A 12,222-nucleotide genomic window follows, 5' to 3' on the forward strand; every position below is an offset into this window, starting at 1 on the left:
CGAGGGGTCGGGGGGCAGACACAGTCCTCCTCCTAGAGCGTTCTTGCAGACTTGGGGCTCACTCCCCGCTTGCCTTCCTCCGCACCCCAACTTGCAATAAAGAATCGCCTAGCTCGTGGCGCCCTGTCTCTCCTGTTTTCTCGCTGCCACGACCTGAAGTCTGTAATTCCGGTCTGTTCGGCTCGGCTCGCTCGAATCATGCTCGTCCCAGCTCCCCACGCCCGGGGGTCCGGCTTTGTGTGCGGGAGACCCCCCTCCTGCAGCCTGGGCGTGGGCTCGGGCGGGAGGACGGCGGGCCTGGGGCCCTGCTCCCGGGTGTGAGGCTGCGCCCATCTCCCCGGAGCTGAGGATGAGGATGAGGCGTGACTCCTGAGCGCGAGGAGCCGGTGGCTTTGCATGCTCCAGACCCTCACAGATCACCCCCACAGATCGCTTCTGCAGCCTGATTCCGGGGGAGGATTCGGGGGTGGGGGTGGGGGGGCAGCCACACCCTAACCGTGGATCAGACACCCTCCACCTGCGTTTTTGGGAGTTGCAGTTATCCTCTTACTGTCCCTGTCTCTCAACCTTATCTTCACGTTCTCTCTAAATGCACGTTACTTCTCTCTGCCTCAAGGTCACACAGGGGTAGAGCTACAACCGCGGCCACCAGCCTATTTGTGCATCCCGTGTGCAACCTCCTGAGACCTGGAAGGATTCGCCCGGGCCCCACCTTAGACCCGAAGAGTCTCAGACTATGGGGGAGGGAGGGGTGGGCCCCAGAAATCTGCATTTTTACCGGCTCTCCTGGCAGATTTTAGTGGGCTTAAGTTTGAGAATTACTTCCCTGGGTCATAGCTCATTTGCCCTCTGTGAGGGGATTTCTTAGGGGAAAAGCGACACATCCAGAGGTGCCCAGAAATTTCTGAGTCATCCGAAAAGCTCCTTGTAAGGCTTTTGATATTGATGTGATATGGAGGATGTTGATGAGGTCGGGGTTTGGGATTATCCAGGTAAGAAACACGCTCGAAGCGTTGTGTTTCCAGGAGTGTCCTTATTGCCCACGAACAAGGCGGGTTTGGAAATGGAAACCACAACCGCAGCCCAGTTGTTGACTCAGTGGTGACACGGCACGGTGTGGGTTAGATAAGGGCTTTTCACCCACACCTGGGCTGTCTAGGTTTGGAACTGCAGTCTGTGCAGTGCTGGAGGCCCTGTTTAAGAAAATAAAAGGAAAAGATAGTCATTTTGGAAAATTTTCACAATCAGGACTGGCCATGTGGCCTCATTTCCTTGGAAGAGGTCCTGAGCTTTAATTTCTTGGCGATAAAGCCACTTCTGTCCACACAGCAAGTCACACTTAAGTGACCTCTTCTCCCCAGTAACTGAGTGGTGCTGGGATTGAGGGGGGGGGGGCTCTCTGGATATTTTAGGGGGGCCCTGGCTTCACCCTGTGGGTGTTGGAGCCTTTTGGGGAATGAAGGCATGAGGCCTGAAAGAAGGTGAATGGAGGTTACGGCAAAAGGGCTAGAAGGTGTGTTCTGAGCGATAGGAAACTGAGGCACCCGCAAGTGGGAAGGAAGAGAAGAAGGGAGGGAGAAACAGCATAAGAAATAGTTTGGGGCGAGAAAACATGGGCTTTCTGTTCTTCATATCCAGGCTTGAAAAAAGGCTTTCTCACAGCGACTTGTGTCCAGTTTTTCTCTGAGGCTTGTGGGGTATAGTATTTCACAAACCCACGGATCCCGCCATGTGTGGGGAATCTGATAGCCGAACTGAACTGATGGATGGGTTGGATAAGCCAGCCAGCATCAAAAAGTCAATCCAAGCTGTAATCATGTCATCTCAGAATTGTGATAAGCCACTTCCTCAAGGTAACTCCTGTAAAAAAAAAAATAAGAACCTTTCTTATGTGTCAGTATGCCTGTTTCTTCTATTAAAAAATATTTTTGTCATCGAAATTAGTGGAATATGTTTATTGGAAAGGACTTGGCAGGGTCAGTGGGAAAACTAAGTTGATGTTTGTACGTTACATTTTTTTAAAAATTTATATTTTATTGATTTTTTACAGAGAGGAAGGGAGAGGCCTAGAGAGTTAGAAACATTGATGAGAGAGAAACATCGATCAACTGCCTCCTACACACCCCCTACTGGGGATATGCCAGCAACCAAGGTACATGCCCTTGACCGGAATCGAACTTGGGACTCTTCAGTCCACAGGCCGACGCTCTATCCACTGAGCCAAACCGGCTAGGGCTGTACGTTACATTCTTAATGTTATTGAGAAGACTCAAGTCTCCATTTTATTAATGTCACAGGCCTTAAGAGCTTTTGGAAAGAGTGAATTCTAGGAGCCCTCTGGCTTTATGTGGGTTTTTTCCCGGGCAGGTAAGTAGACTGCTGTGAGGAGAACGGAGCAGCACACCTGAGTGGAGGAGTGTTCTGAGGCCACCACTCTGTGACCTTGAAACTTATATCTGGGCTTTGGGTCCTCTGCAGTGTAAAGCTAATGTTGGTGTAACTGTCAAGCTGATTTTCAGTCTTCGTTCTTCTAACTTTTCTTTTTCCCTTTATCATATAAATGGGCATCTAATAATACTGCCTGCTTGTGATGATCGATGTTTTAATGATACCAGCGCCACCTGGAGGAGGCTGTGGGTAAGCTCTAAGAAAAGTCATGGGCATGGGAACCGGTGGTGTCTCACTCAGCTGAGAACTGCCATTCCCCACTCACTCCTAAATTTGGAGAGGCAGGAAATGTCTCAGGCGAAATACAAGAGTCCTTCAAGCTCCTCACCTCATACGTAGTAGCTTATATGGAGGATGATAGTGGGAAGAGACATTGAAAGATTCTAGAACCCCACGTGTTTCTCAGCCCTGACAAAGGGTGGGCAGAAACACGTCGGAAGGGCTTGGGTATCGGTAGTGCAGGAAACAAAGCTGCAGTTAAGGAAACACGAGTCGGAGAGGAAGAGGCACCTGGCCCAGGCGGGGGCAAAGGGCTCTTATCCGACAGCTGTGAGATTATGGAAAATGGGAAGTGAGCAGGTGCCGTGTAAAAGGAGAGCTGCCGAGCGGCCCGGTGAGAAACCGTGCTGCAGAGTGTAAAGCTAACGATGCTTTGAGGTGCACCAACACTGGTTAGTGTGAAACCTTAAAACCACACGGGGACTACAGCCCGAAACATAGAAACGAGTGAGTCCTGTTTCCCACTAACCAGACATTTGAAATGTAATTATGGCTTTGTCATCTGTTGTCTGAGGAAGGAAGAAGGCTCTGGATTCTTGCAATATCTGAGTTAGAAGGCACTTCAGATAGCGAACAGTTCACAGCTTTGCTGCACGAAGTGAGAGTGGTGGCCCCTGTCTGGGTTTGGGTTTCCTGAAATATCTCCAGAAGAGCTCCCACAATCAAGGAACCCACCACTGCCTTAAAGGAACCCAAAATGTGTTTTCTCCTGTCTGGAATTCTATATTAGTGGCAGGCTGTTTTCCAGAATATAGTTGGTAAGGGGGTGCCCCAAATGTATTTTCCATGTTACAATTCATCAAGTTTGTGGAATTTATCGTTTGACTTACTAGGCACTCAGTAAATGGTGTCTCTTATTCCATGTGTGCGTTCTCAGTCAATCTTCATAACCGCTCTGGATAGATACTGTTATTAACTTTATTTTACAAAAGGAATTTAGAGTTTAATTTTCTCATGGTCAAGTTGTAAAGCCAGGATTTGAACTCTTAAATTTAGAACTCTCACTTTACCATATGTTAGTGCCCCGTGAGGCTAAGGGATAATATTTCTGGTATATTAGCCGTTGTCATTATCGGTGATGAAATTCCAAGCCTTTTACGTCAGTGGGCTTCCTGAACACATAAGCTCATCTATTAGATGTAAGTTATTTTTGCTGTTTGATTAGGAATGGAATCTACTGGCCCTGGCTGGGTAGCTCAGTTGGTTAGAGCATCATCCCAATATGTTGAGGTTTCAGGTTCTATTCCCAGTTAGGGCACATACAGAATCCACTAATGAATGCATAAGTAAGTGGAACAACAAATCAATGCTTGCTTTTCCCTCCCTCCTTCCTTTCAAGTCAATTAAAAGAAATAAAACCAGAATCTACTACTTAACAGATCTTAGCTGCAGCAGAGGAGTATAAAAGGCAACATCACACATTTGGATTTTGCTTTTTCTCTTATTTTATTTTTATTTTTTTTTAAAGATCTTTTTTTTTTAATATATATATTTTATTGATTTTTTACAGAGAGGAAGGGAGAGAGATAGAGAGTTAGAAACATCGATGAGAGAGAAACATCGATCAGCCGCCTCCTGCACATCTCCTACTGGGGATGTGCCCGCAACCCAGGTACATGCCCTTGACCGGAATCGAACCCGGGACCCTTGAGTCCGCAGGCCGACGCTCTATCCACTGAGCCAAACCGGTTTCGGCTCTTATTTTATTTTTTAAATACATTGATTTGAGAGAGAAAAACATCAATGATGAGAATCATTGATCGGCTGCCTCCTGCATGCCCCCTATTGGGGATTGAGCCTGCAACTTGGGCATGTGCCCTGATCTGGAATGGAACCGTGACCACCTGGTTCATCAACCAACCGAGTTATTTTAATTTTTTATCCTCACCGGAGGATATTTTTTCCATTGATTCTAGAGAGAGTGGGGGAGGGGATGGGGGAGGAGCAACGAGAGAGTGACATTGATTGGTTGCCTCCTACAGGGTTGCAGGCACCGAAGTACCTGCCCTTGACTGGGGGCATCAAACACAAGACTCTTTGGTCTGCAGGCTGATGCTCTAACCACTGAAAAAGCTGGTCAGGACAGGATTTTGCTTATTCTCTTGAAGACCAAGATTTTTTAAGCTTAATTGAAATATGAATGGGCTTTGAGTCCCTGCTATGAATTAAGTGCAGGGCTATTTTAAATTATACATGTATTTTAAGAAACGGATGCGCTTGGCACCAGTTGTTTTTCTATGTTGCCTTTATATTTTATAAGCCTATAGACCCCCAGATTTCAGGCTTTAGGTTGTTAGGAAAATTGCTAGTGTCCAAGTGAAGGCCACCTAGTTTCTGTCCCCCTCCTCCTTGCTGCCATGGCATTCCTCTCTGGTGATGGGTGTTGGCACTTTCCTGTGATCAGAGTCTGGCACAGCTTCAGAAACCTTCAGTGTGGTGCTGCAGTAATGCCATTCAGATGGGGTTGTATTTAACTCCTGCCAGTTCCTGCAAAAATGTCCAGTCATGTCAAGAGCAGGACCCAGGCAGTCTCAGTGGTACAAGGGTGGCTGTTTTCATGAATACTGAGCTTGAGTACATATTAACTACCTGAACTCATCTGCTCTCAGCTTGCAGTTGAGCCCCTGGTGGCCTTACAGACCTGCAGCCTCACCCTGGTGAGGACAGGGCGCGGTCTTTCCAGGCCTGGGCAAGTGGTGACGGATGGTGACTTGCCAGCTTGGAACCAGGCAGAATCCTCACTTTCAGGGCTTTGACTTGAAGAGTCAGCCAAGAAAGCTTTCATCCCTCTAACTCACTTTAAAAAAGAAAACATGTATAGGATTCTGCCACAGAAGCCTGAAGATTTTATGATGTGGTTATGTTTATCTGATTGTTTATGAAAATTGTTTTCTTCTGTTATAAACTAGTATCAAAGCAAACTAGCTGGTAGTGTGGGTGGGGCGACTATGGAAGGTGGGGTGGGAGTGTGTGGAGTAGCTGTGAAGGGTGGGAGTGCCTTTCAGGGGAAGTAACAGCCCCAGCTGTGGCCTGGCTGCTCGGGGATGGCATTTTTGTTTGCTCAGTATTACTTTTGAGGCTGGCTGTTTCCCAGAATAAGAACTTTAAGTTTTCCCAAATACTCCCCATGCTATTTTTAGCAGTGGATCTATTTTTACTCACAAACGAATAGTTTATTGCCTGGTGAGTTAGTGGGAGGAGGCCCTGAGGGATTTTTGAGTAAGCCAGCAGTGTCATAGGAAGAGAAGTGAATTCATGGTAGGCCAGGTTATTTGTGACTTTTTCTTCGTCATGCTGTGTAATGTGGAAGCAGAGAGAAGGGGAAAGGGAGTGCCCAGGCCTGGGAGTTGGTGTAGCCCAAGGCTGTGGTTAGGATACCAGTCCCGTGGCTGACAAGGAGCCCAGTTCTTAAAGGAAGTGGAGAGCAGGGCCCACCAATTCAAGATTTACAGGATGAAACGAGGTGGGGAGAGGGCAGGAGGAGAGGCAGGGGGCTGTGAGCAGAGGTGGGGGAGCCCTCACAGATGGGGTTGCCACGCGAAGGCTTAGTGCCTTGAGCCGCTGCAGGAGGGCAGCTGACCTGCGGCGGGAGGAGTGTTGAAACCGGCATCCGAGTGGAAGAAAGGTTGAGAGCTATGGTCTAGGTCTCTTCCATCTTGACAATTCTCCGTCTTGCCTTCATGTTCCTAATTGGGAACCATGATTGTAGAGACGCAGTAAATCATCCCCATAGAGTCCCCAGATGATCATGTTGGTTCCGTGTCCGTGTGGTTGGGACCAGCAGGTACTGCTTTCCTTTCTTTCCATTAGGCCACATCGCCCCCCAGTGTCTGCCCCGCTTAGTGCAGGACTAGCCTTCTCTCTGGGTCTCCTGGCTCCAGTCTTTTGGACTTTGAAGTGTTGGGAACTGGGCTGACTAATATTATGAAGGTTATTTACAATAAGTATCGCCAGTCAGCACCGGCTCTGAATCTGTTTTGTTTTCATGGGCCATCTGATTTTCCTTTGACCTATAATTTTTCTCCCATCTGGGAACACTCCCAGTTTTCTTGAGTTATTTGATCAAGTAATAAACCTATCTTCATTCCATAAGTTTCTCTTTGTTAACTGAATTGTAAGCCAGGATGATAAAGAAAATACCATATTTAAATGTATCCAGTTGGGTCCTGGCTGGGTTCTGGGAACAGTGCTTGCCTGGTGATGTTAGTCACCCTCAGCTGATGCTGACAGTGATTCATTCAGACTGGCAGGCAACCAGGTGATTGTTACATAAACACGAAACCTCCTAGTAAATTATTTTCCTTGTGGAGGTGTCATTAACAATACTGCCCAGTAGCCTTTTCTGGCCGTTTATTCCTGAGGAAGAAAGGGAATGCTACGTGAATTCCTGAAATGCACAGATACACCCACATTTCATGTACATTAACATCAGCCTCCTGCCTTCACCACGCCTTTTATCTGTCAGGAAAAATGGGAGCCTAGGATTTGGGCGCTGCAGTCCTTGGAGGTCATTTGGGCTGACCCCCCTTTTGCTTTTGATGAAAGGTGATTTATGCCAGGTCACACCGCGAGCTCAGGCTAAACTCCAGATGGCCTTAAGTAATGACACTGCCCCTGGTACAAACATCCTATGTGGTATGTAACGTGTCTCAGATGTGCACTGGGGTTCAGTGGTGCGCTGTGGAGAGTTACTTTGTGTAACTTTGCAGCAGTCTAACAAGCAGCTTCATCAGTCAAGGATGGAGTATACAGGGACTCCGGATGGAGACATGAGCATTTCCATGTCAAGTGGCTTAGTCACATGTACTTACTATAAGATCTAGGGGGCTCTCCAAATTCTGTTCTTGCTTCAGGTTATGTTTTATTGACTATTGGCCCCAGAAAAGAGTTATTCTAGACTCTAGAATCTAGAGGATTCAAGCATTCTGAGACTTTAAGAGTATTTGAGACAGAATTTTGATTTATGAGGGTTTCTTTATTAAAAGACCAAATTATCAAACAAGTATCTACAAAGACTATGTTTCTAATAAACAGATGATGATTAAAGGTACTCACTGTTGGAGAAAACTAGTCGGGTTACAGGTCTCCAGCGAGTTGAAGGGAGCATGGATGTGGGTGAGTAGAGAGAAGACTGGCAGATCACAGAGACCACAGAGCTAAGAGACCCCACTCGGCCAGTGTGAGGAGGAATGGGGAACCTGGCTTGCAGACAGCTGCCCTGGGGGAATGGGCAGGAGGCGGCTTGTAGGCAAAGACAAGGCTGAAGAGAGAAGGGGGTTGGAGTCATTGAGTTGGCAGAGGAGGAGAAAATCCAGGCTAAGGATCATGGCAAAGGAATAGGGGGACTGGGGACAGGGAAATAAATAGATTAGAGAGGGAGCTGGTATTTTTATTTTGTCTGGGCTTTGTTGAAGAGTTGGGCGGTAGTGGATAATTGCTTGTTTCATTTTTTTAAGAACTTGGCACAAGTTTCCAAATTTTACACAAAATGATTACATTTGTTGCTTATGTTCGTTTTTAAAATTTCGGATTCTTCACTGCTCAGTCTTCTCAATCCGTGTTAAGCATGTCTGTTTTTAATATGCTGTTAATAGCTTTCTCCATTGAACTTGGCTTTTCCCCTCCACTGGAGGAGGTTCTGTCCTTATTTGGTTTGATTTACAGTAACACCTTTCTGTTGTTGGTTATTTTATGGTTTCCCAAGTGCTTCTCTTGACCAGCAGGTCATATAATTAAGGAATCGCCCTACTTTATAGACGATACAGGCCAGTTTAGCAACTTACTGGCCTTGCTGAGGCCTAGACCAAGGTTTTTTTACTCCAAGTTTGCATTAGTTTCCTATTGCCGCCCCCCAAAGTCCCACCAGTTGGGTGGCTTACAACAGCAGAAACGTGCAGAGCTGTGCTCCCTCCGAAGCTTTGGGGAAGAACTCTTCCTCGCCTCTGTCCTAGCTCCTGGTTGTCATTGGTGTTCCTGGGCTTGTAGACATAGCACTCCCGTTTCTGCCTCCACCATCACAGGGTGTTCTCTGTGTTTGTTTGCCTCGAAACCTCCTTTTCCTTATAAGGGCAGCAATCATTGGATGTAGGATCCACCCTAATGCAGTATGACTTCATCTTAACTGATTATATCTGCAAAGGCCCTACTTCCAAATAAGGTCACATAACCAGGTACTACAGATTAGGACTTCAACAGAACTTTTTGGGGGACAAAGTTTAACAACAACACAGTCCATTGTTCTTTCTACCAATGACATAGCTTGGAGGTGGCAGCATGGAGAACTAAGTAATGGAAGTTACAGCTTGTGACATGTAACAGCACCAGGTAAAGCAGTTGGTGCTTCCATCCTTGATGGCCAGTCAGGGTTTCCTGTCAGGCAGGTGGAGTGAAGCTCGCTGCGGAGTAGCTCTACTTCCTTTCAGAGCGGAGGCCGGGGCACTTTACTGTCCCTAATGCATCCGCTTTGTCTTAGGGGAGGTAGGGCTGGGTGTCCCAGTGGGATTCCACGGAACCACACGGGCTGAAACTCTGGCCATTAGACTGTGTGGTGTTTGATCTCCTCTGTGAAGCGCTTACCTATTAATATGTCTATGAGGGAGGTTTCATTGCTTCTTTCTATAATATAAAGCTGGGAGTAGAATCTGGAACAGACTTCTAGTCTGTAAGTTTTGAACATTTGACAAAGGAATCGCACGATCTTATTGTCGAGAATATCTTTTGCAGAATAGCTGAACCTTTGGGCTTTTTCACCCACCTTTATGTACCATCCCCTCACAGCCTTCCCATGGTTACCTTCCCCCCATACCTCTGCCAAGGTGAAGGCAACATCTTATAAGGTCTGGATTAGGGATTTCTCAAAACCCTTATGAGTTTCAAGTATTTGTTTCTTTGGTGAGATTACAGTCTTCCTTCAGATAGGATCCGTGTCTGATTGGTTTTCCTCCAGACTGGCTTGTCCATAATCTTGCTTTCGAGAAGGGTTGTTGGTTAGAATGAAGGGAAGGCTTCTCTCCAAGATTTTCGGACTAGGATCTCAGTGTTAATATCTTCGGCATTTTGCAGGTGACGGAGCTCAACGAGCCTCTCTCCAATGAAGATCGAAACCTCCTCTCTGTGGCCTACAAGAATGTGGTTGGCGCCAGGCGATCTTCCTGGAGGGTCATCAGCAGCATCGAGCAGAAGACCATGGCCGACGGGAACGAGAAGAAGCTGGAGAAAGTGAAAGCTTACCGGGAGAAGATCGAGAAGGAGCTGGAAACGGTGTGCAACGACGTCCTGGCCCTGCTGGACAAGTTCCTCATCAAGAACTGCAATGATTTCCAGTACGAGAGCAAGGTGTTCTACCTGAAGATGAAAGGCGACTACTACCGCTACCTGGCAGAGGTGGCTTCCGGGGAGAAGAAAAACAGTGTGGTCGAAGCTTCCGAGGCGGCCTACAAGGAGGCCTTTGAAATCAGCAAAGAGCACATGCAGCCGACGCACCCCATCCGGCTGGGCCTGGCCCTCAACTTCTCCGTGTTCTACTATGAGATCCAGAATGCGCCCGAGCAGGCCTGCCTCTTAGCCAAACAAGCCTTCGATGACGCCATAGCTGAGCTGGACACACTAAACGAGGATTCCTATAAGGACTCCACGCTCATCATGCAGTTGCTGCGAGACAACCTCACCCTCTGGACGAGCGACCAGCAGGATGAAGAAGCAGGAGAAGGCAACTGAAGCGCCTGCAGGTTCCCGCCCTTCCTCCACCCACCGCCCCCCTCATCACTGATTCTTCCTTGCCACAATCACTAAATACCTAGTGCTAAACCTCTCTGTATTGGCAGCACCGCTACTCAGATCTGCTCCCCCGCCCCCTGGGAAGCAGTTTCAGGTCCATCTTCATGGGCATTGCTGGATCGATGGTTGCTTGGAGCCCACGGGAGCTTTCTTTTGAATTGTGTAGACAAGTGCGTTCTGAATGAGGCATTTTACTATGCCTGTTGGTAGTTGTGAAAGCGATGGGGAAGTTTAGAAAGGAGAATTAGCCAAAACCGGCTACAATGATATTTAAATGGTCCATTTAAAATGAGCTGATAGTGTTTTGTTAATAAGCAGTACATCTTGTGCATGCAAAAAAGAATTCATCCCTCCCACCTCTTCTTCCTTCAACTAATGGAAAACTGTTAAGGGAAGCTGATACAAAGAGAACACTCCCTTCTTTCCGTCAGCTTTATATAAACTGTTCACGTGAGGTTTCAGTAGCGCCTTGTTTTGCCTCTTTAAGTTATGATGTGCACAAACCTTAAATGCAGTGCATCTAAAGTTTTGATACCTGTAACTTTGTTTTGGTTGCGATTGTTTAAGAATCATGGATTTATTTTTTGTAACCCTTTGGCTATTGTCCTTGTGTATCCTGACAGCACCACGTGTGTCAGCCCCTGTCAATCAAGATGGGTAATTATTGAAATGCCAGACTTCTAAATTAAATGTTTTGGAATTCAGTGGGTAAATAAATGCTGCTTTGGGGATATCGCTAGGCGTATGGTCTTCATTTCCCCTCCTCAAGGAGCTGTGTAGCAGGTCACCACCTTGAATCTGGTTTGTGTCTCAAACATGAAGCGTTTTTCACACAGTAAGTTCTTTTGCCTGCTCTTTCCATTACACATTTTGTAATATACACACAAGACTCCTGCATTTTAAATAGTTTTCTGTGAGCCCAGCCAACATAGCCTCTCTCTCTTTTTAAAAAAATATATTTTATTGATTTTTTACAGAGAGGAAGGGAGAAGGATAGAGAGTTAGAAACATCGATGAGAGAGAACATCGATCAGCTGCCTCCTGCACACCCCCTATTAGGAATGTGCCCGCAACCAAGGCACATGCCCTTGACCGGAATCGAACCTGGGACCCTTGGGTCCGCAGGCCGACACTCTATCCACTGAGCCAAACTGGTTAGGGCCAACATAGCCTCTCTTATCCGCTCACTCTCCCTGAAAACTGGTGCTTAATGGGAGCCTCTGAAAGGCCAGGCCTGAGTTTAGCTTGGGAGGGAGGGTGTTTGTCCCACCCTGTGGATACTGGTTGGTATTTAAACTCAAGGTACATACTGAGCTTATACATGTCCTCAAAAATTTGTTTTTAAACCTTTTAAAATATATATATTTTTATTGATTTCGGAGAGAGAAACATCAATGATGAGAGAAAATCATTGATCGGCTGCCTCCTGCATGCCCCCCACTGGGGATTGAGCCACAACCTGGGCATGAGCCACAACCTGGGCATGTGCCAGTGACCTCTTGGTGCTTGGGTTGACACTCAGCCGCTGAGCCACAGCAGCTGGCCCTCAAATTTTCTTAATATTATTCTTGTATTAGGTGTCATAAAATGTTAATTAGGGACACAACCTGGATTCCTGAAATAACCTTTACTGATTAATATTAAGAAAGCTTTGAGTAGTCTTTAAGTTGAAAAATGAACCTCCATGTGAGAAAAAGAAAAAGACCTAACCTCTTAAGC

General features: G+C 46.8%; 1 protein-coding gene across 1 annotated transcript in view; it reads left to right on the plus strand.

Moving 5' to 3' along the window:
* Nucleotides 1-11,238, plus strand: part of LOC102433319 (14-3-3 protein eta) — a 23,833-nt gene extending 12,595 nt beyond the window's left edge. The window contains exon 3 of the mRNA XM_023745009.1: nucleotides 9,790-11,238. Within this exon, the coding sequence (XP_023600777.1) occupies nucleotides 9,790-10,443 (654 nt within the window). The 3' untranslated portion in view covers nucleotides 10,444-11,238. The remainder of the gene's footprint in view (nucleotides 1-9,789) is intronic.
* The last annotated feature ends 984 nt before the right edge of the window (nucleotides 11,239-12,222 follow it).

Source organism: Myotis lucifugus, unplaced genomic scaffold (genome assembly GCF_000147115.1).
Source record: "Myotis lucifugus unplaced genomic scaffold, Myoluc2.0 scaffold_509, whole genome shotgun sequence".
Taxonomy (NCBI): Eukaryota; Metazoa; Chordata; class Mammalia; order Chiroptera; family Vespertilionidae; genus Myotis; species Myotis lucifugus.